A 26,381-nucleotide genomic window follows, 5' to 3' on the forward strand; every position below is an offset into this window, starting at 1 on the left:
TATTTAAGAAGGATTTTTACGTGGACGATTTGCTCATTGAAGCCGCCACTCGCGAATTAGCATTAAGGATACGGGACGAAGCAATATCATTAGCAACGTTAGGAGGGTTTAACTTAAGATAGTGGACATCGAATGATGTAGGGTTAATTCAGGATTTAGAGCTAAGCAACCATGAACGCACTCTTTCTTTAGATATCGACGAAACTAGGAAGGCATTAGGTATTTGTTGGAAACTAAGAATAGATGAAATTTTGTATACCATAAGGAGCACCGAAAGCAATTCTAGGCCGACTAAACGTACAATATTGTCACAAATAGCCCAATTATTTGATCCATTAGGATTATTAGGACCGATAATAACCGATAATACCCCACGTGGGATTCCCGCAGTCAGTGAATATTGTGGAGATCTTGCAGCTAACCACACAAATGATGCTCGAGAATAACCAATCCGTGATTAAGTCACTTTTCGCTGAGCTTCGGAAGGAGCGCACGACCGTGGATTCTGCCAGTAGAGGGCACAGCTGTGACTGGAATCACGTCAAGTTTATCTCGAAGTAACTACCGGACTTTTCTGGGAAAGATAATGAAAGTGTCACGAAATGGCTAGACCGGGTGGAATACATCGCTAAATTATACGACACCAACGACCGCACTTTGTTGTTGATCGCAACCAACCAACTTCAAGCTCGGGCCTGGACTGATACCGTAGGCAACCTAATACCATCATCTCCTCTTGGAGTTTGCTGAGAGGTGCACTGAGTGAGTATTTTGAAATCAAGAAGTCTTTCGCGGGAATCATTAACCGGATCAATGCCAGAAGCTGGAATCACACGGCGGAGCGATTTATAGAATATGCGGAACATAAGTTAAAATTGATGAAAGCACTGGACTTATCGGAAAAGGACCAAATAGATTTGTTGGCGGCTGGAGTACAAGAACCAAACATCCGCAAAATGGTCATTGACACTCGCTTGGATAAACTGTCAGATTTCCTAGACCACGCCAGACGAATTACGGATGACAGCAAAGTCGCCAAGCCGAGAGTGGTGCAGCAACGCATGGGGGACGAAGTAATGAATAGCAATCCTAGGATAGTCACATGCTTCAGATGCAAGAAACCTGGGCACCTGTCAAGAGATTGTGCCGCAAAATTAGCGTGTTTTGTGTGCAGAATGGAGGGGCACATCAGCAGTGAATGTAGAAACCGAGCGCAGAGCAGGACGGCGTACCCGCTACCGACTCCTTCAGGTCAGACGAGAGGACCAAACCCCCGAGAGGTCTTTGCTATCAATGGAGAGAGCCTGCTGCAGCAACGATCCTCATGTGTAGAAGTAATCAGAGCGACCAATGGTGACGTATTGTTAAGGGTACTGGTAGATACAGGCAGTCCCATCAATCTGATTAAAGAATCGGTTTATTTCCAGTATTTCAAGGATTGTAATTTGTTACGAAATCCTAATGATCGCGTGTTTAAGGGCGTGAATAACTCTCAGATTACGGTGCTTGGCTACATTTATGATCAAATCTGTCTCGATGACCTGCAAAATCAGTCCTTTGACATTAAACTGTACGTGGTGACAGACGATACTATTTCCTACCAGATCATTATGGGCCACGACATTATAGATTCCGCTAACCTTAAACTCATTTATTGTCACGGCCGCAACCGCTTCGTATATAATAATGAGGCTGAAAATCACGCGTTGGAAAACGATATGACAAACGATTGATGTGGTTGAACCCCGAGATATTTGATACTATAGTAGATAATCTGGATAATGCTATAGATGTAAAAACGAAAGATAAACTGTTATCGGTCTTGAATGAATGTGAGAACATGAATATACAAGGTGTAACAAAAATGTCGCAGTTCCTTAAAAGGGGTGATTCAGGGGGTGATTTGAAACAACTTTTTCCTTAGCGAAAATGTAAGATGAGGCTTCGTTAACGAGTTATTAATGAAAAACACCGGCCAATGAGAGCGCGAGTTTGCCGTTCGAGCGACTGCGGTAGCGTTGGGTACGCGCTGGGCGCTACGGTTGTACTCCGAACAAGAAAGTCGACATGCGTCGAAGGAAATAGCATTAGTGTGAAAATATTTGCATAACGTATAAACGAAAAAGCAATGCAACAAAAGAAATGAACGGAGAATTGGAGAATTAACGTTGAAGATAGAAACGTTGAAAGTAGTCTGCGTTAGATTTAAAAAATAATAATCATTAATGAATTAAATGCAATTCATCTGTAGTTTGTAAATCTGTGTCACTGGGTCACTGTACCGATACTGGTCATCGACCTCTGGAGTGGTTTATGGCAGGGTAGAATTTTTCCAAAGAAGCTCCTTGTACCCCCCACGTAGTTTAAGCACCTCAGACCTTCTTTGTTCGGACACTCCGAGATCATGTCTCCTTCGAAACCAAAGCAATAAAGCCATAAATTACTTAAACGCGTGCCCTAGCATAAACCATTTCGACAGTCGATGACCAGGATCGGTACAGTGACCCAGTGACACAGGTTTACAAACTACAGGTGAAGTTTGTTCTCTTCTTCCTTTATTTTTCGTTGTATTGCTTTTTCGTTTATACGTTATGCGAATAAGAGATTTACATATTCGTATTTTTACGTTGCACGTAGTTTTCCTCGATTTTAAGTAATTATTCACTTCAAGTGATAAACAAAAAAAGGACTCGGTGTTATTTATTATGTCGCTTTCAGTTTTCATACTAATGCTATTTTCTTCGATGTATGACGACTTTCTTGTTCGGAGTACAACTGTAGCATCTAGCGCGCGTACCCAACGCTATCGCGGTCGCTCGGGCGGCAAACTCGCGCTCTCATTGGCCGGTGTTTTTCGTTAATAACTCGTTAACGAAGCCTCATCTTACATTTTCGCTAAGGAAAAAGTTGTTTCAAATCACCCCCTAAATCACCCCTTTTAAGGAACTGCGACATTTTTGTTACACCCTGTATAGATAATAATTATAGGTTAAGTTTGTTTTAAAGGGTACTACTCCTTTCTCGTACCTTCCGAGGCGAATATCATGTGCCCAGAAACGCCAATTACAGAAAAACGATTTGTTGAAGCGAAATATTATTAAACCTAGCATTTCCGAATATTGTGCACGTGTAGTATTAGTCGACAAGAAAAACGGAAATGTTAGAAAATTCGAAGTCAACGTATACTCGAATGGGGCATGTGCTTTTCGTCAACGTGCTTTCTCTATCGACGGTCAAGTGGGTATGTACCTCTAGGGTTACCATAAACACCGGAAAGGGCGATACTGACGAAGGCGTCCTCATGGGTAAAAAGACGGTCAAAGGACCATTTTGTACGAACAGTCGTCGTGACTGGTGAAACGCAGAAATAAACCTCACATAGTATTGCTATTAGCGCAAACGCCTACAAAGTGTCTTTCTTTTGACCGCTCATCACGCCGATCCTGATTTTCCGTCTTACATATCTATGATTATCTAGCTACTCCGAGCTGGTCACGTGTTTTTTATTTTTATATATTGCAACAATTAAAGAAAAATTTGTAAGTGTATAAAATAATATCTAGTACTCATGGTGGTTCGCCATAGTGGATGTACAAAAATATGACCACATATAAGAACAGCATAGAACAGCATAGTAGCAGTATTAACCCTTCCGATCCGATATCGGTACGGTATTGGAAAGATTAACATATCACATATCACTTATTTTGAAATGAAGTACAGTTTATACTTGTTCATCTTATTCCTTTAACGGCGGATTAGTATTCGTATAGTGAATGTTAGACTTTCTTGACCACGATATTTTGAGTGAATTCTGAAATTAGCTGAAACTACTAACACTGCTGAAGCTGAACATTCGAATATTTACCCGTTCCGAGATTACATTCTGTAGTTGCAGCACTGACAGCAAAATTGTAATCCGGAATGAAAGTTAACGGTAGTTTTCAGCAAATTCGAATTTTAAACTGTAGCGCAAGTTAAGAGCTACATTAATATTATTCAAAAATGGATGCTTCAACAATAATGAATATAATGAAAATGAAACGGACATAGAATTACTGACGAAAATGAGTTATTAATAATTAATAATAATTAATATAATATATAATAATATATTATTATATAATATATATGTGTTAGTGTCAACATATTTTAAGGGAGAGTTTGGGACGGTTAGCCAAACGAAGACGTGTCGTTGAGGGATTTATGATAGGGTCTTAGTTTACGAATGGCTGATTGAGGGTGCATGAGACTAAACAGTCCCGTCGGCGACCGATGGCTGATGGCTGATGGCTACGTTGGGCCTCCCAGCTATTGGGTGTTGTGTGACTGTTTAGAAGAAAAGCGAGTGTTTGGAAAAAGGCAAGCGGTCCGACACCGTATTGCTAAAGAATGGGAATATTGTTCCTAAAGGATCTAGCCACGGAGTGGGGAAGGCTATGCCTTTTGGTAAGAGGACTGTGATGAACCCCACGGCACTTACCCCAGAACCGTCTACGGGACATTTTCTCAGAAGTGAGATAAGTTAATCCATCTGCCCTGCACAAAACATTGTACGGTGCTTGTGTACTAGTAACTGGTTGTTGAACATTTTATTCTTGTTTTGTGTGTACGTGAAGGTGAGTGTTTTCTGACAATGGCAAGTGGTGGTGAAGCTAGTGAGGCTGGTCCTTCTACTCTTGAAAGTTTATTTTTGAAGTTTATGGAGACTTTTACGGCAAATACTTCATCTACAACCACGTCTGGATCAACTACTATAGTCGATGCATTGCCTGAATTTGGAGGTGCTGATTTAGGAGATGACGCGTTAAAGTGGTGTGAAACTGTGGAGCGAATTACTGACAAGTTACCTGTTTCACAACGGTTACGTCTGGCCACTCATGCACTGTGTGGACCAGCAAAGAAATGGTATCAAACGTGGAAAGGTAATCCTACAACATGGGATAAGTTCCGTGAAGATTTATGCTCAGTCTTTGTGTCAGAGGATAAGTTATGTGACAGGTTGACGCGTGCAGTTACTTACACGAGTGAAACAGCAAACTCTTACACCGAATATGGCCGAACCAAATTAAAATATTATCAACAGACGCAAATAGATTTTAAGGAGCACGAGTTAATCAGTCTGGTAATTGGTCACGTATCGGACGTAACGGTGCGACAATCGTTGATAAACGCACGCTATAAAACTACGGCTGAGATGCTTTCGGGAATGTCGCAGTTTGTAAAGGCGAAACCCGTTAAGGAAACAACTCGGGAAAAATTGGAGGAGCGAAGCCGGGCGCATCTCAAAAGACGGTGCTACAGCTGTAACGAAGAAGGACATACGGCAAGGTTTTGTGCTAAACAGCCGAAGTTAGAGGAGACACGCAACCCACTGCAGCGTGTGATTATTTGCACATATTGTCACAAACGGGGACATGCAGAGAACAACTGTTTTGCTAAGCAGCGAGCACGTCGTGATGGACAAAACAGTAAAAGATCTAACGTATGAATATAATAATAAAATAATATATAATGATATATGAATATAATAATATATAATGATGTAATATATATGAATATAATATTATAATAATTAATATATTATTAATTCTAATACCGAGAATTGTAGAACTTTTACAAAAGCTTATAACAAAGCAAAGAGCCACATGCCAGTGCTTAAACGGTTCTGTCGTTGCTTCGGATAATGGGATAATATAAAACTGTACGCTATACGTTAGCGTAGGTAAATAGAAACAGTCCTCATATAGCATCCGCCATATGCATTGCTGAAGCCACAACATCTCTTACAGATCAACAGAAATGAGCAATTTCTTGAGATCGACTTATGTGAAAAGGTAGTACCACCGTAGTGACAGTTGAGTAAAATCAGCACGTTACTTTGAAATTCGGAACGTATTCGCAACAGTTTCAGCGTCACCAGTTAATTTCAGACTGTACACTATGTGTACACAATATAAAATGGTATATAACTAAAAAACGAAATGATTTCGAGTGTATACACACATGAACTTTTTTCACTGTGTTTGTGATTAGAATCTATCTTTTAAATACGTCTGACAGTTTCTGATACACCCTGTACATTTGAACTGACGAGTTTGCAAATTCCTCGCGAACACCAGTGTGGGTGCGGCATAAGGATCTTAACTTTAAGAAGATATTACTTCAAAATTTGCTTTTTTGAATTGGAATGTAGAAATTTATGTTTAGTTTCTCATTTATAACATTCTGTTTTCTGTAATTAAATCGTGCATATAGTAATGTAAAATGTATAAATCACTTCTGTGTATAAAACACTTCATGAGTGACTCATGAAATTATTAATATAAATCTAAAGTTTGAGAAGCGTACATTGAAAAGAACAAGCAAAATATTGTTAATATTCGCATAGTTTAGTACATTAAGTATGTTAATAAGATATTTGTAATACTTTGCTTTCTCAAACTTAAAAAAATAATATAGAAAATGGCAGTATATTGTCTAGAAGCATAGAAATTCTAATTCATCTGGTCTCATATTTGTGATGTCACAATACTTCGATAAAAAAGATCGAATTAGAATGACATGTTATAGATATTAATTATATTAAATGTTCAATATTGTACGAAATAAGTCAATAATTTTCTGAAATTAAAACTCGTGAAAATTGATATCAAATATAGTAATTTCTTACTTCAAATAGTATGGTTCGCTTTTTTCGTACGATTCAAAAATATTAAAAAGTATCGTTCGGTTAGCAGTTGAAAAAGATTGAAAAACAGGAAGAAAGGTCGACAAAAAGTGCTAATTTTTTATTTAAAGGTTCTTATTTTTGTTTGATTCTGTATATAAAAATCCTCCAGAATTAAAAAAAAGATTTCCATGTACTTGTATAAACCTTTCACTTTGTTTTTCAATTACGTTTATACCTGTTTTAATAATTTCATAAGCCACTGTATTTATTCCATTAACTATACCTATTCTATTCGCAAAATCGTTATTCATTTTTATGCTTAACCAATTAATAATATCGAGTTGATAATATAATAATAATATAAAACACTTACCTGTTTAACTTTTAAATTTGAAGATTAATAAAAATTTTAAAACATAGTCTTGTCTTTGTCAATTCACTGTAAATTTATGGGGCATAGAGTAAACGAATTCACTTGTAAATTTTTCCTATTTATATCTAAAAGATAACATCATCGTGTTCATGTTACATGTTAACAGATAGGATGACAATCGAATTTAATATCGATACTGATCGCCTAGTAACGTAAAATGGAATTTTCATATAAATGGGAAAAATTTCAAAACATATTTATTTTATTATTTTAATTATCATGAGAAGTCTTTAAAATAACAGAAGTATTTAATTGGGTTGTCAAACAAGAAAAATCCAAATACTTCTCTATATAAATAATTTCATGTTGCTTTAAAAAACAGTGACGGTATCCCATTTTAATCTTTCCAGGCCAATATCAAGGAGATGGATCGTGTTGTTATTTTCTTGAGCTTGGAATGTCCTTGGACAAGTTTACAAAGGTCAATATTGAATTTTAAATTGGAACTTATATTTTTTTATTGCATATTTTAGTTGGTATGCAAATATTTTCAAAACATTGCTAAAAATTTCATTAGCATGCGTTTTTCCCGAGGTATGAACCTCTAAAGTACACATGTCAACGACAATAGCGTTACTCGATAAGACGTTTGGGGTAGTTAAAACGAACTCAATATTTTATTAAAAATTTTGTATTGTATTATATTGATTTACTGTAGCCAACATACATTCCTATAGGTGTGCTTCATGGATGCATCGCTTCATTTCAGTATAAATTATAATTTTATAGGAAGAGAAAAATTCTTTTAAGGAGGGGTAACTGTTTGAATCGCCATAGAATACGTTCACATTCTTTACTTTATTACAGCTCAACAGCTTCAGGTTTCTTTTTTTTTTTTTACTTCATTTTGACTCTTTGAAAGAATTAGAACTACTTTGAAAAAGTTTGGGATAAGTACGGAAATACAAAAATACTAAATCATTTCAACTTGTTTTTTTACGGAAAAAGATAAGACACTAATAATTTGTGGTTGTATATATTTCTAAGTACATACCTACGTACCAATCCCAAAACTTAATTTAAAATATCGCGCGTTATATATTTTTCACTCTTTCCTGTTCCTCTTCTTAAAAAATGCTGATAAAACTGCGTCTATTTTACTTCTTGTAAAAGCAGTGACAGTAAACTTCAATTCATTTAAGTTTATAAACTTATTTTATTTCTTGAGATGTATTTTTTTTAATTACTTAATTGGTTAATTAAAATATATGATACTATATTGCTTCGTTATAAGATCTTTGCTAACTTGAAATTACTCAGACTCAGAACGAAATAATTTTATTTGTTTATATTATCATTCACATCTTTAATAAGACCAAAATGGGCCACTATGAGCATAAATTAAAGTCAAAAATGTGTTCCTCGCTATAAACTCGCCACTGATCCATAAACCTATATCGAGACAAAACTATGTCCTGTTCGGGTTACAGAAATGTATTAATGCAAAATACAATAATCGCGAAGAACATCTGCATCCAAACATTGCGGCTGACGCGTATGATAATTGCATATAAAAAAAGTAAGATAATTATCAAATAAGATAAAGTTCTAGGAATTGTTGACTAATAATACTCAAAGATTAAATTAAGAAGCACATTTAGAATACGGGTCACTTCTGAAACTAGTTCACAGTTGTACATAACATTAGCACAGCTAACAGTTGGCGGTAATAGTGTGCAACTAGTACAATAAAGATTGTACTTTCTTTTAACTACTTTTGTTATTGCAATAAATTACTAATAGTAATTGTTAGTATAAAATTGAAATTATCTATCACACTTACCTAATAAATGCTTCAAACTTGTGTATAATTATTATGAGAAACAAAATGACCAATGTTTAATATACTTTCATAGTATCAGCTAAAGCAGGAGTAAAAAATAAATAAAAGCTTAAACTGTAGTTACATTTTTTACTATGTCATGAGAAAGAAGCATGTAAGTATTTATACAATCTGTATAACACGAATATGTATATGCATGATGAAACTTTACATTCAGGCTAAAAATGCAAAAACAGTTACTGCAAAATGTTACCTAAACATTTTATTACATTAACATATAAAAAACTATAATAAATATTATAAATATTGGAATATAAAGTAAAGTTTGAATACAACTTACTTTCATTTTTATTTTGAAGGTGTTATCAACAATACCCTTTCAGTAAATTATCATACTGTTAAATGTGTACAGAATAGACCACCAAACTTTGCCAACACATTTAATAATTTTATTCTGAACAAAAATAAACATAGAAACAGTAGATCAATTCAACTCCGTTATTGAAATATGGATACATATACTGATACATTATAAATTACATGTATGGGTTCCAATTTATACAAATAAACACATAATTTGATAACCAATATAAAAACAGTTGCTTTTGCCAATATTGTTGCTGTTGCTAGTGCCAATATTATTAATATTCTGTAGATGCGTTTAATCTAAACACACCTAATTCAGTAATAAACAGTGCAATATATATGTCCATATCAAATGTAATTGTTGATCGAATACGTCTGATCATAGCTTATTCCACTAATCTCTTCATTTCGCGATAAAGAAACTGACTTGATTCATTGTTTATATGACATTGTTTATTTAGAACAATCTGTTGAATATGCTGGTGAAGTTCGTTCGCTAATTCGCGGGCCACTCTAAATATTTTATATGAACCAAAAGAAAACCAAATTGCATGCGTATCGTGTGATCATTATCGTTAACATGATTCATACAGGTATGAAAAAAAACACATATCGCGGATCATCGATTAATCAATATTTATGTACACATATTTTCGGAGACATATATGTACATGGAACGATAAGGGAATACTCTTGCTTTTTATTTACTTTGATAAAGATATTTGTAATGACGAAAACTTCTCTCTTCAGCTATTGTATTTACACTATATGTATACTTAACTAGTTTAATAGGATTACTGTAACAAGTTACCAAAAAATATCTGCACGTAAAAATATATATATGTATATACATATAAACACACATACACAATATATCGCTTGCGTGCATGTGCCTCGATTTCATTCCTGTTTCTTTTTTTTCTAACATTTTTCTACTAATATCATGATACAAATTTCTTCCTTACTGTTTATCTCCCGGTTGTTTAAACATTTAATGAGGCCTTTTCATTAATAGAAGCATATTCTCCCTTTATCGTGTGCGTGTAGCTAATGTTCCTAGTAATTATCATGCTTATAAACGCATTTAACTATGTACTTACACAGTACAGAATGCGTATATATGCATACACAATACGTTTTAGCTCAAGTTAGCCATATTTATTAATATCTTTTCGACAGAGCATGGCAGTCACTCCTATAATTAGAGCTGACATCATTTTTAAGAGATTCTGATGTGTTAAACATCATTTCACTTTTTCAGGTGTACAATACTCCAAGCACACGGCTACCTGAAGGAACAATAATAACGATATTGCATATATGTATATATATATATGCATCAACATGTGTATCGATTGCTCTTGTGGTTTTCATCCGAACAATAATGATTAACAGTACATAGTTTCAATTACAGATACAATTCGATTTAGTGCGACTATTATACACATACACATGTTTAAAAATATACTTGAATGACCCGTTTAGACTTCGAATGCTGTCACTTAAAAGTGTCTACGAATCACATTTTATCTTATTAAAATATATTCGATACACGCATCTATAAGTATTAACCTCCTACAGTCCCGTGTGTCTTCATTATTGTGCCATTTGATTAGGTCGCTGGTATAATTTGTAGACATAATAGATTGCCTTTCAAAATATGTGGAGAATTTCTAAAGAACCAATTATACAATTTTATTTTGAAAAAATTTGTCAAATTTACATGCTATTTTAAATTATTTCACGACCATTTGTTTCGTTACATGTCACAAGAAAAGACAACTCTCACAACGATGACTTGTTTCTATCATCACAGGCAGAATAAGATAATTATATGTAATAAAAGCCCGTGTAATTATTCTATTCCTCTCGCTTTATATCCTTCGCTCACAATAAGTATTATATAAAAATCTCTGTCTCTCGTCGTTCAACCGCACGGCAAAAAAAAGTTACAAACAAAAAACAAGACATTAAGGTTTCCTCTGGCAATCTTACTTTTTATTTACAAAGTTCATATCAGTAGAAATGCCAAACAGGCTATGCATTGAACGTGGATAGCTCGCACAACGAATAACGAGAGTTCTGCACGAGTATTAACAATAAATTGTGTGTGCAGACGATAACAAATCGCTGGCAACATTACTTAAACTATGCACAAATTTTACAAGTAATCGTTCAACGTTTTCAACATTTGTTTATCATTCTGCATTCATTAGTTTTCACTCCGTTACAAGAAACTGAGATTCGTTAAACGACCTACGTACACCCCTGCACGGTCCTCCAACACAAGGATTTTAAGCATTTGTACTAATAGTTTAAAGAAAAATTACGATGACAAAACTAAAAGTTGCTCTTACGATAGAGCTAGGCAAGAATCACAATGAATTATTATTGCGAATTAGCAAAATAATACACTGATGGAAGAAAAAATCATGCGAAGAATCATTATATCTTTTCATGCGTGTGGGAAGTATTCGTTAAAGTCGTGTTATAACATTCTTCGTATGATTTGCAATTCCGTTTTTGTGCATGCATGACAACATTCGGTGCATGTAAAAGTGTCAAGACGACCTTATTCCGAGAAATCACGAATTACATACTACTCTGCATGTCCTACATTTTATTACGCAGGTCGTTTAGAATTTGAATGCGCAGTATGTTGTCATAGACGAGAAATTTAGTATATCTCAGAACACATTACGATACAATATGGTTACGTATCAATAAGAACTTTGAAGGTGACGTTCTAAAATATAGAACCATGGCATCAATGTTTGAAATCTTTTATCAGTCATGTTCGTTCTTAAAATTCTTTTGATATGACAATTACTGTTACTACAAATTTATTTGTTATTCACCAAAACAATTACTTCCAATCGCAACATGGTTACATTCCCAACTGTTCTGTTTGGTCCCACGAAATTACACGATCATTTTAAAATTATGGGCCAACACTTCCAGTATCATTACGTACAAAAACCATAAATATACATATATAGTGTAATAATAATAATCTACAAGATAAAACTAGAAAACAAAAATGAAAGATAATTGACTGGTTTGAATATAAAGATTGCAATGCAGTTCATTCGATTAACTTTCATCGGAATAAGGCAGACTACCATATAGTAAGTATAAAGAACGACATCTTTTTGGTATTGGAAGTTAATAACTTTAAAATGTGTTTAAAAAATTACCCACAAAATAGTATCACGGCAAACAAAATTGCATGTTTATTTAAACGACGTGTTTAATTTTTCAGTTGTATCGTTGTTTGAATAAGGATTTTAAAAAAACATTTCTTGTAATAATTCTATATTAATAAGACAGTTTCGTATTTCATACTCGAATTGGAATATAGCACAATTTACATTTAAGCACAGTAGAATTTCGTTTATCTGCATTCCATTTATACGAATAAGTTGATACACAGTTTCAAATATTCGAAGTTCCAATACATTATATGAACGTTTTGTCTTATAGCGAATATATGACAAACAATTCAACGCAATACAGAAATTTTATAAAATATGCCACGGAATACATTCATTAAATATTTAAGCCGAGAAACTTTCCATGCAGGGACTGTCCAAGCATTCAAGAAGACCTAACACATTTTCATACAAGAACAAAATTATTCAGAGGACTGTATGTACAACGCTGATGAGACCAGTTTGTATTGGAGATTTCTATCTCAGAAGTCAATTGTTCTGGATACAGAGATTGCTACACACAACTATAATATTTATGGAGGTAGAGCACATTATAATTAGTTTCAACGCCAGAAATTAGATAGAATTCTATTGCATAGAACACAGAAAAATAGATAAATAAATACGAAATTCTTCAAAGTGGAGAATCTTTTGCACTTTATTCTGAGTATGAAAAGATAATAAGAAATATGAAGAAACATTCTGCTCACATTAGATAATACATCCTTCCATTTTTCAAAAGAATTTTAAAAAATTACAAAAAAATATATTGTAAACATTTACTTAAAAAAATACTATTTGCAAACAACTAAAATGTAGATATACTAATTATACTTGATGGAAATTTTTACACAGAATGGAGAAAACTCTTTCATAATGAAGAAGCAATAGAATTAATGAACAAAAAAAACTAGCAATGAATATTCTATGTAAATCCAATATCACAGAATACATTTTATGTTATTTGTTTCCAAGTTCTAAATGATGAAGATTCACATGTAAAATTATGGTATATAAAATTATAAACGCATCAAAAAAATTGAAAAAAAAAATCTGAATACAGTAACACAGAAGTAAAAAATCAATTGTTACTGACATCGATCCACTATTTAATTGTTTCAAAGGCAGTTATCAAATAGTTTGAAACATAACCAGAGTCAGATATTACTGATTTGCAATGTCCTCGTTATCTTATGGAACTTACACCTTCCAAGATTTTGGATAAGACAAATTAATTATTTTATGGTTTCAAACTAAAATATGTACATAATTGTTTTTGAATAAATTATGTATATAATAAAGCAGCAGTTTATAATTTAACTTACAAATTTATCAATTGCGCTACTTTATGTGTAGAGATCTGTATAGATATCTGTATAGATATATACAGATAAACGGAGTTCTACTGTATTTCACCTTCGAAGTATCTGAAAATAGAGATATCTAACATTTATTTTATACGCTAATTTATTGATAACCCTCCGATATCTCCCATTAAATGAATTCTTTCTGAAGCTAATTTTTTATCTATCACTATCTAGTTTTTTACATAATGTATAAGTCATATCAAAATCAAGGAAAAATAGGTTATACAATTGGACGATAATGATCATAATAGTACAAGCACTTTTTTCACCTATCACTCATGTTGTGGTGAAATGAACACTGCAAACCTTTATCATCAAGCCTTTAAGTTAAGAGATTGACAAAGGTTCATGCACATTTTTCATACCATTTTCTAGTAAAGCCTTATCTTCAAATTGTAAGCCTAGCACGTATACATATATGTTATATATATATATATATATACATGTACATATATATATACACATATACACACAGAAATATCAACAGAAGTTATTTCATTGTTTGTCAGCCGGTATCATGACATTAAGACAGACATTAACTATCTCGGTTAGGGTGTTTGGCAAGGAATCTTCGGGGCCAGGGTAATGGCCAATCATATTGTCGTGGCACAGTGCCACCTACATTTTTCTCGAAATATTTAAAAACAGGGAACCACCAGAGCCGAGCCAGAAAGTTGTTTGGTTCATATTGCTGCAAACATTTAAATGTGTTTTATTAATATATTAAATTTATTTCTACACTATATTTAAAAACATATTACTTTTTAAATAAATTTATATGTATTGTATATCTTCTACACAAGAAACTAAAACTTACCTTCAGGTGTGAATTATTAGCTAATGTATGATAGATATACCATAAGCGAGTAGTTACATAGTAAGCAATGAGGACATCCACAGTATAGTGACCATGGGCCACCAAAACCATAATTACTCCTACAAGAACAGCAATGCCTGCTAGCCAATGAATTGGTTGGCATCTTCTTGGAGAATCTATAGTTAAAAACAGAGTTTTAATCCTTTCATGTTTTTTCTAGTATAGTCACCTTCTTCAAGGGTTTATTATTTTTTAAAAGAAATACGTACATTCCTTGATAATCAGGTAACTAAGTACAAGCACAACTGTATGACCGCTATAAATATAGTCCCCACAATAAGTATGCTTTCCATTTATCGATAAGCCAAAGCCAGATATAAGTTGTAAAACTCTCTTTGTAATGAGAAGTGGGCTAGTATTGTTCGCTTTTGGACTACAGAAATATGTTTTACTGGCTACTGGTAGTACTGTCACATACATTGTGATACTTCGCATCATATATAACAATCCCATTATGAGAAACACCCGTCTAACAACAATAAATCTGGAAAAAGGGATAATGTTATAAAATAATAATCACAGCATTGCTTATCATGATATTTAAAAAGTAAAAGGCAATTAAGATAATGTTAGTTTAAAAAAACTCTGAGATAGAGTTATAATAATTACTGTTCTTAACATTATTCAGATATAAGCTACAGTTTTTTAAAACAAATTCTAGGATTTAACCACTGTTACAAACAAATACATTAGAATTATTTAAATACTGTATTGGTACTAAATTTCTTAGTTTTAGCTGATCCTATATTTAAAATTTATTCCAATTATACCCTTAAGTCAAAATTGATTTAAATCATCAAAATATAAGAAATATGGTAATAATTTGCAAAGTAATTGACATTCAACTTCTACAACAAAAAAAAAAGTAATATACAGTAGTGGCTCAACCGCGGTAGAGTCAAGACAGTTTCTGTCCGGGCTCGGGATTGCTTTGATTATTCACGCGCGTGCCTTGTTCAGTTCAGTCGAAAGTGAGTGTTCAAAACCTATCGCTATCTCTGTTGCTTTGCCTCGTGGAAGAACAACAGTACACTTCCATATTCCTTATTCCGATTCCTCATTTCACTCAGTTTAATGAGTGCTGGAAAGAAGAAACTACTTTATTTCCCAAAAAGGATCAACCAGTAATAATAAATGCAATCGAAGGCACCTCTCTAAAAGACCACGCACACTCAATGGGTAAATTAATTAATTCTACATCTATTCGCTTCATCTCCCGCATTTAGAATGGAAGAATATGTATGTATCCTGTCAACGGGGTATCAACACCAATCAGACCACTGCTCAAACCATCTCAAAGAATTATTTTGTCAAACGTCTCCCCAACTATCCCTCACGAAATACTAGAGAAAGTTCTCGTAGAAAAACAGATAAAACTTGCATCAAAAATGTCTTTCCTCCGTGTTGGCATTCATGAACCAGGATTTAGCCATATTTTAAGCTTCAGGAGACAATTATACATCGACCAAGATGACCTTCATAAAGTCCCAAAAACATTTACAATCACCTATGAAGAAACGTTATACAGAACATTTATCTCAACTGACAAACTCAGCTGCTTTATCTGCAACCAGGAAGGCCACATCTCCAAACAATGTAACCAAATCATTTCTCCCAATATTGAGTCAGTAGAGCCTTCAACCACTCCCCTAAGTTTCTCGCAAACGCTACTCCAGATAAAAAAAAATAAAGACTCCTCCACTCCAACAAAAGACGAACCCAGACCCAGTACAACAAAAAAAGAACCGAAACGTAGTGCATTACAAAAAACTCTTCGGAAAGGAAAACAATGATTTTATTTTAGACTTTCTCCAACTCAAAAGTTTTATAGAGAACTCAATCGGCGCCAACAATCCCATCGGTATTGCCCTCCAGTACAGGTCAGATATTCAAGCCCTTACAAATATGATAACCACAATCTATTCATCCCTTCAAGAGAGAAGTATCAAAAACCGTCTCCATAGGCTCAACAAATAATTAAAAATTTCCTTATCCAATACCTCTCCCAACGTTACCAAGACCCAGGAACTCGAATCCACGCCAAACTGAACATTTGACTCCGACAACGACCCAACCAACTAATTGCCTCAAGGATAACTTCAAGAATGTGCACAATCATCCAATGGAATATCAACGGATACCAAGCTCATATTGAACAACTCAATATTGAACAACTCAAAACAAAAGCAACAGAATCCATCTGTACTCTCCTTACAAGAAATTAACTTTAAAAAAAAAAAAAAGTCAACGCCTCCCACGCTAGTGGCGGCACCATTATTGCTGTATCTGACAAACTTCAGTCTAAAGAAATTCCCCTTCAAACCAACCTAGAAGCCATTGCAGTTACAATCAATTTCCCAAGGGATATCATAATTTGCAATTTATACCTACCAAATAATCAACCTATAAATATTGAAGACCTCTAGAAGGTTATTAATCAATTCCCTCCATGCCTTTCATTTTATCTGGCGACTACAACAGCCATAATTCTATATGGGGCTCAAACCACACAGACCCTAGAGGAAAAACAATAGAAAAACTACTCGATAACCCTAATCTTATACTCCTAAACACAGAATCTCACACTCGATTCAACGTATCAAACGGTTCATGCAGCGCAATTGATCTCAGCATATGCAGTAGGCAACTAGCCCACCTCCTGGAATGGCAAGTGATCAACAACCTACACGACAGGGACCATTTCCCCATTAAAATAGATTTCATCTCATGCACCAACACGCAGATCAACATTCGTCCTCCTAAATGGATCATAAAAACAGCAAACTTATCCAAGCTCAACATCGACGGACATACGCAGGCATACATACACAACTTCCCCTCAAACAGAACTTTTCAAGTACGGGCCAATGGATTTCTATCGAATATGTTCAAAACTGAAAACGGAGTCCCACAGGGTTCCGCTCTAAGTGTCACCCTTTTCCTCATTGGAATCAACGAGATACTAAACAAAATCAACCCACCGGTGAAATCGTACCTCTTTGCCGACGATTTAACCATCTTGTGCAAAGGAAAAAACATCAAAACCATCACTGAATTACTACAAGCCTCTCTAAATACAATCAACGCTTGGTCTAACGTCTCCGGTCTTAAAATTTCTACAGAAAAAGCTGAATGCGTACTCTTCTTTAGATCCAGAAACCACTCCAAGTCTGAGCCGGATCTACGTGTCAACAACACTAGAATAAAACTAATTAACAAAACTAAACTTTTAGGACTTACATTTGATAGCAAACTCTCCTGGCTACCACACATCACTCAACTTAAAGCCGACTCTCAAGACTGAATATCCTCAAAACTTTAGCCAATAGAAATTGGGGCACCGACCGACAGGTCCTTCTCAACTCATATCGGACCCTAATCAGATCCAAAGTGGACTATGGTAGCATAATTTATAATTCAGCCAAAAATCATATCTTGAAGAAACTTAACCCAGTGCAAAACTCAGCCCTGAGAATAGCCACGGGAGCATATTTTACTTGCCCAATCACCAGCATTCTCTTCGAAGCCTCGGGAATGCCGCTTAACCTAAGACAAAAAATGTTCACCCTTAAATACGCAGCAAAAATCCAAACCAATCCAAACAACCCAGCTTACCACCACACAGTCCCTAACCATTCTCCTGACGTACACCAAACCAGGTCTAAACGTCCCCTTCCGATCTACCGCATAATTAATACGTATCTCAACAACCTCAACACCCACCTCGAGCCAAATATCGCCATTCCTTCCAGCCCCTCACCTCCATGGACCTTGATCCCCCCAAAAATCAATAAAGATCTCACCAGCCAACCAAAAAACTCCATCTTAACCATAGAACACAAATCGAATTTTCTCGAACTGGACAATAAGCTCTCCCTCCAGAACCGAATCTTCACCGGTGCCTCCAAGTCGGAGAATAGAGTAGGGTTTGGTCTCGCCTTCAAGACCTGTATCACCACCGAAAGACTATCCGATTCCACAAGCATCTTCTCGGCGGAAGCATATGGCATTCTTCAAGCACTCTTCTTAATAAAACAAAACAACCTACAATCTGTAATAATCTACTCCGACTCCCTGTCAGTGCTAGAAAGCATTGATAACAGCTCCTCCATCAACGACAATAACAACATAATAATCTCCCACATAAAATTCCTCTACTCAGAACTGAGTAGAAGCGGGAAAAACATCCTTCTCACGTGGATATCATCTCACCAAGGAATATCTGGCAACGAGCAAGCAGATAATGCAGCGATATTCGCAACCAACCTACCTTCTTCCACCATAAAGAAACCTACTTCATACGTAGACGTACTAACCAGACTCAAGTCACGGATCAAAGAAGAATGGAAAAGAAGCTGGAATGACCTCAGAAGCGCGAGTCTGCACCCGGCAATGATCTCAATAGACGAAGACATCTCACGTACCACACTCAATCGCTCAGCACAAGTAGCTCTTACCCGAATCATTACCAGCCACTCAAAACTCACTCATTAGCACCTTCTCGAAAACACCCCGTCACCTATTTGTGACATCTGCAAAGTTCAATTAACAATCCTGCACATTCTCACGACTGCTCAAAATTTGCCTCTTTCAGAAACAAATATGGAATCGCAAACGTAACCAAATTAAGCTCCCGTCAAGTAATTGAAAACCTAACAAACTTTACAATAGACACCAAACTGATAGACAAACTGTGACAAATGTAACAAATCGTCGCTAATAACCTTGAAGTTGACGCGACGTTAAGCTGTATAAAAACAAAAAAAAAAAAATATAAAAAAGTAATATACCTGTTTCATTTACCGAAATATTATACAAATGAAAACTAAACAATAACTGTTGTAACATTTTATATTTGACTAATAATTTATATACTATTTATAATAAAGTATTGTACCAAACATTTTTATTTCTTCTAAACTTAATTTTATATGTTTATAAGCAATACATACCTGTGCTTATGGAAAATAATAAAAATCATCGCCGAGTTGGACATTATCATGATCAAAACTTCGGATACGTTCAAGGCCCAATCTTGAGCGGCAACGTTGTCCAACACAATATCAGGGAGAGGTCCATACGTATTTCGATCTGGAACTCGTTCATGTACCATTGCGAGAGAGGCAGTGGTCAATATGAAGTTCACGACCATGAATAAAAATGCTGTAACATAAATCAATTCAATATTTTAAAAAATATATTTTTCTTAATATCTTTACACTTAGGTTCCCTAATCTTATTAAACACGAGCACATCTGTTTATGATAACAGAACAACATTATATACAGAAAACGCTCCTTAAAGCTCGTTCAAATCAGTCAAGTTACTTGAATTTAACCCTTTGCACTCGAGGGCTCCGGAGCGGAGCCATTTAAAATTTTTCTTCAAACTCGAGGGCTCCGCTACGGAGACAATGCAAATAGTTTTCAGTTTTTAACATAAGAACAAGAACAAATCGTAAAAACTAGTTGTAAGATGTTTCGTTGTTGGTGACAAATGACTTCTTTTACACTTTACACTTCTGTTAAAAAAATAAATAATGAAAAACCAATGTCACATTTGAAGTTTGTAAAATTGTTGGTGGACCAATTGATTGGGAATTTTCGACAAAACAGCACATCTCGAGAATACACTTATACACCAAATACGGAGGGTAGGCTCAACAACCACCTACATATTATACGTTCTGGAACCAAGAAAGATTGTGTAGTGTGTTCGAATAGAAAAATTCCAGGCGAAAGACGGCAGACCCATTATTTTTGTGATACCTGTCTAGAGAAGCCAAGATTACATATTGGCAATTGCTTCGAGAGGTATCACACTTTGGAAAATTACAAAATGTAATAATTTTATAATTTTTTTTATATATCCTAACATTTGTATCCATAAACAATTAAAAAAAATAATAACATACAACGATGACTTTTCTTTCAATGCGTATATCATGAACTTACATGTGAATATGATCTTTTCACTCAAATGGCTTCGAGTTGCTGGTAATATGACTCAAAATAAACTTCGAGTGCAAAGGGTTAAGTCACTTGGATTCAACTAGTTTGATATCAAGCACCATTAGCCGAGGGCATAACGTTTAACAATGAGTCATTTTTATACTTATTAGAAAACTATTGTCAACCGTTGAGGATAATCTTAGAATACATACACTGGCCTCGAATGTGTTAAAGAATATTTCCGTCTAAAAGGTGCAATAAATCAACATTCACTTAATGCAATTTTTAAGTGTTTATAGTTTCGAAAATATTTTTTGTAAATTTTCAGTCTGTGTTCAAAGTTTTAAAAGTTTAAAGAACGCAGCGTCTGGTTTAGCGTGTCGACCTAACTTATTTTAAACACGTTTTTCTCAAAATGATACTTTTCATTTTAGCATTACTGATAATATGTCGAAAATCGAGATCACATTTCGCAATCGTCTCTACTAGAACTAAATTAATATTGTGAACACTTCCTTTTACAGTTCGTAAAAGTTATCACATTTATCCTTAAGGGGGTGACTAGTCACGTGACTTTTCGAGATTGCCAAATCGCTACTTGCTGTTACAGTTTTCGTTACAGGAATAGCATTACCTACAGGCACGTAGCCGTTTATTGAACGCGAGATGGAGCTATTCTATGATTTCGAATTTGGGACGCGGTTTAGAAAATTTCTAAGCTATTACATGAGCCACGTATATGTGAGCTCAGCACATCGGATAGTTGCGAAAAGTCGAGAGAGAAAGCAGATGTGACCCTTACTCTCTCACTCTTGAAACGTTGAGATTTAACTGTTCAAGTTGCCGGCAAGCAACACGAGCTAGGCACGATCTTTTCATTTGCCCAAATTTCTTTTTACGATTTATAAAAGGAGGTAGCGGCTGATCCAGTCTTCGAAAGGCCCGAGATGTTCAAAATTTCTGGAGCCCCATTAAAATAAATAAATTATGCAGAATATGTATTGCTTTATTTGTATGCAAAATTAAATAGATATAAAATTAAGAATATTTAGATCAAGCATTTGAAAAGACATCTGTTTCACATTTATCGCGTTAATAATGTAGCTATATAATCCACACTCTAGGTGTTAAAAGCTAACAATAACTTCGTAAACTGGCGTAAATTTTCATCCGATTTGCCTGAAATTTTTTACAATGGCTGCTAATACTATTCTATTCGTTTACACGTACGGAATTTCTGGTTAAATGATGTATATTTTTATTGTTTAGGGAGTTCCTTTCATATGGGTCCCGAGGCAACCGCCTAGTGCCTGTGCGTAAATCCGTTCCTGATGGGATCCCTAAAAATTGCTATGAAATTTTGAGGGATGAGTCTTGAGATCAAGCCATGACATTCTGGAGAATATTTCTATGCGCATTTTTTATGAACAATTAAAACAAGTCCGTACATATGTACTTAGGAAATAATAATAGCCTCAAGAAAGGCTGTTGGGTAGCTGGCTGTGAATGATGATTTCTTTCGAAATGACAGATCCTGTGTTCAATACCCAGTATGGAAAAGACTTTTCTGTTTTTTGTTTTAAATATTTAAATTGTATGTAATATTACTTCACAAATAGTGCAATTTTGGTATGCAAATGTTCATTCGTAAATACTGTTGTGCCAGACAACGCCCATCCGTGTAACATAGTTGCGTCACCCAAGAATGCTCGAGAAAGACACATGTTCCGCTAAGCACGTTCCACTAATTCAGCATCGACATCTTAACGTTGTTGCTAACAAAACCATATATAGTAATATGCAACCTCACCAAAAAACGTCGAACAGAACTCGAGGGAGTTGGAAATCGAGGAGTTCGAAGCTAACCACGGCCGAGAACAGGTCGAAGCGATCACTGTAACCTCCTGAACTGTTCAGTACCTTTTGCTCAATAAACGGAGTTTTGTTGAAATCACCCGGTGGATTCTAATCCTTTAACCGCTCACGGACCCAAAGTCCATATCCCGTCCCTCGTCTTGCAAAGTCACCACGCGGGGCACAACAATACATATCTAATAAATATGTTAAACTTTTCTCTATAATAAGTATACATACGTATGTATTTACAGGGAATTAAAATAACGTGTCTAACGTGGTGAGCCATAACCACACAATATATAAGAAAACAAATGCTGTATATAGATCACAACACACGGAAACATTATGCGTGTGATGCTGCTGTGTGTAGAGCCTAGATAATTAGGTAGTGGAAACTCCTCGATAAAATACACAGAAAAAAGCTCAAATGTATGTATCTATATGTTAAATATGTATTTATAAACGAAAATTTGCATAAAGAAATTACAATATTTGTAAAATAGTGTTATATGGAATTGAAATATTTAAAAAAAATAATTCTTTTCATACTGAGTACGAACCACGGACTTAGGAATACAGGGACAGGACATAAGTACGTGGGGTATAACGCCAAGAGGGGAGGATATCCACCGTATTAGGTTGCCTTCAGTTGCTATCATATGGTTGCTATATACAGTTCAGCACAGCTCAGTACATACAGTTAGATTACAGTATTTATACTGATATAAAAAATGCCTACCTGCCCAATACAAAATTGTCACGCAAAATATTCAAAAAAAGGTGGTGAAAAAATTACATTTCACAGGTAAGTGATAAAAATAATTTACATTTATTGCAATTACACGTATCCTAACCTAATGAATGAAAAAGGAGTTAACTGGCAGAGAACTATTATTTATCTATTTGTAATTAATAATTAATAAAATGAAAGCTTTTTTTAATGTTCCTTATTTACTGCTCTGTGATTGTTATATCATTTATTCGTAAGCTAATATTTTTTAATTATTATTTAAATATTATTGTAGACTTCCGAAGAATAAACAACGAAGGAAGGAATGGATTAGCATTCTGAAACTTAATGAAGAACATGTAACAAATAACACATTAATTTGTTCGAAACATTTTTCAAAAGAAATGTTCGATTGCACATCATTAAGTTGTGTTCGACTTAGAGAAAATACTATGTATACCAAAAGTAAGTTTCAACAAAACATATTTGACTTTAATAAATAAAGGCATCGAAACTAAATATTTGAAATTCTTTTCAGATAGTTGAAAATATTGAAGTAACTGAAAATCAACAGCATTCAGAAAACATTGATATAAGTTATTTACCTTCAAAACAACTTGCTGAACCTTCTAATATAAATTGTGAAGAATTCACAAACAACAAAGAATCAAATTTGGTAGCTTGTGATACAGAAACACAAACTGAAATTTCAATCATTGGTGGGAATTTATGTGATAAAGCGACATCCATATCACCACACAGAGTTATGAATTCTCCAACGAAAAGATAGTAACTGCCTTCCACTTGACCATGTTCCAATTTTACATGTTTCTTTTGCCAAAAAAATTATTTCTTCCATTAGTGTCATTAATGCTTCTACGAATCATGAGCGACTTCTAGATGATTCCAATGACTTACAGATTTTGCAAACTTTTACAAAATCATTAGATGATTCTGAATCATCATCAATACCAATTTGCCAATTAGCGGTATATGCTGAACACGTAGTGGCATGTATAGCGGGCTTCATTGTAAGACAATTATACAAGAAAATACATTGTGACACGTGTAAAACGGTTCTAAAGAAAGATTCCTGTAGGAATTCAGAGTTAATTTATTTAAAAACCAGAGGTGGGGTTATCTACCCATCCGACGATGTAATCTTCATACGTGACAAAACAGAAATTGTTTTAAGAGCGGCCCAGAAAGAAAGTGGCCATGGGCTACTAAACAAACGTTTTACGGATACGTATTTGTTAAACAAAGTTCTAGAAATGTTTGTAGGAAATACAATTATTTTCAAAGAGCTTGAAGAGCACACGGCGGAGCAATCGCCTCTAGATAATCATATTGTACATTTGATAAGAGCAATTGTGGCAAAATTTTTAAAAATTAGAAAAATTAAAAAAAATTTTTAAAAATATGTTCTAAGCAAATAGAAAGAAGTAAGAGTATAAGAAGTATTTATAATAAATTTATACATTTCAAAAATCAATAAAATTTAAGTTTAATTTCTAACTCTATGTCTTATGTTCCTTTTTATATCTGTCCTGAAAAACAACACAAATTACTCTAATTTTAGCAACCAATAAGGATTTGTAATCATTCAAGAAGATATTAAATATAAAATTGAAACAAAATATGATACAAGGCGATAACAGCTTCTCTTCTAGCCTTATTTAAATTTCCCGCTGTACGAGGGCAACGTAAGATGGCCGACGACTTACCCTCTTCACGTCATACCGCACTCTGCCCCTTGTCAAAGTGTGACCAGTCCCAGTCCCTATATTCCTAAGATTCCTAAGTTTGTGGTACGAACCTAAGACGCGTTACTTATAATGAAACTATGATCCGCAGCTACACAATCGTTTGTTTTAAGGATACATACTACTAACTTTTAAACGTATATAATGTGACAGGATGTGCGATACAACCGGGAAGAGGATAATTCTACACACATACAAAAATAAATCAAACACTTTTTTTTACAATTTTTTTATAAGGTACTTAGTTTTCGGGAAAATTAAATTTAAAGATTCGTCTAGTATAAGTGTATCTCACTATTTCTGGGCTTCATATATGTATATATATAACGGTCATTATTTTCGGTTTATCTTTACATATAGACGCCTTTCGCAGTTGTACTACGCAACCTACTACAGCCTGTTTATAGATTGGATTTAATTGTTAATAAGAAATACGCATTGGCACGAGGTATTCCCTCAAAATTTCATACCTTCCTGGTTCGCAAAAGCTCAACTAAATTTGTCACATTTTTCGTTCTGTTTTATCGATAACCCAGCAAAAAGCAATGTTATAGCATGGATTTATACTCTGCGACTTTTCATCGTTATATGAAAAGATTTTAAGCTGGGAAAGGGTTCATTCGAGCGAAAAAAGTTTGACGTAGCGCAGTCAACTCGTGATTTTGTTCAAAACACTCTCTAAATTATAGAAAAATGCTAGAATTCCATGACTGTGAATTTTTGAATTTGACTACGCTGCGTTGAACTGTTTTCTTTCGAATGAACCCATTTTTACATTCTCATTAATGTCAAGGAGTAAAACAGTTTAACAGGTTCGGAACATTGGTGTGTCACTCTTTCGATATGGCAGGTATGTCATACTAACAGCTTATACATCTTGCCCGTGTCTGACGTCATATAGATGATTTTATCTTTGCCTAAAGGAAATTATCTGAAGCCGTGTTTATAAATATACAAGCTAAGAAGCTCATGGTCACGCTCAACCATCACCACCGATCGACAGCCACCGACCAAATTTCAAACGTAGAAACGGTAGATTCAATATAGAAATTATATCTAAGAAATAATAATGATACTTGCAAATTATCTATTACGAGTTATTTCTTAAATACAATTACTGTATTCATCCTATCATTGCCATGTTTGAAATTTGATCGATGACTGACGATCAATAGTAATTATTGAGCGTGTGACTACTCCCTTATTAATGAATGTGATAACAAATGCAATATAATTTCGATCATCTGCAAACGAGAGAAAATTATATGGACAAATTAATTTGCATAATTTCAAACTAATTTTGAAATAATTCAAACAAGTAGTTCGTTTAATTGATATTTCATATAATCTTAACCGGAAAAGTATA

At 34.6% G+C, this 26,381-nt stretch overlaps 1 protein-coding gene across 9 annotated transcripts in view; it reads right to left on the minus strand.

Moving 5' to 3' along the window:
• Window positions 1-13,319: 13,319 nt before the first annotated feature.
• LOC143182513 (phosphatidylcholine:ceramide cholinephosphotransferase 2) overlaps window positions 13,320-26,381 on the minus strand; it is a 72,067-nt gene continuing 59,005 nt past the window's right edge. For all 9 annotated transcript variants that reach the window (XM_076383541.1, XM_076383537.1, XM_076383539.1 and 6 more), the window contains 4 exons: window positions 19,664-19,874; window positions 14,921-15,195; window positions 14,652-14,827; window positions 13,320-14,525 (listed from right to left, as the gene is read on the minus strand). In XM_076383541.1, coding sequence (XP_076239656.1) covers window positions 14,370-14,525; window positions 14,652-14,827; window positions 14,921-15,195; window positions 19,664-19,874 — 818 coding nt within the window. In that variant the 3' untranslated portion in view covers window positions 13,320-14,369. The remainder of the gene's footprint in view (window positions 14,526-14,651; window positions 14,828-14,920; window positions 15,196-19,663; window positions 19,875-26,381) is intronic.

Source organism: Calliopsis andreniformis, chromosome 8 (genome assembly GCF_051401765.1).
Source record: "Calliopsis andreniformis isolate RMS-2024a chromosome 8, iyCalAndr_principal, whole genome shotgun sequence".
NCBI classification, from domain to species: Eukaryota; Metazoa; Arthropoda; class Insecta; order Hymenoptera; family Andrenidae; genus Calliopsis; species Calliopsis andreniformis.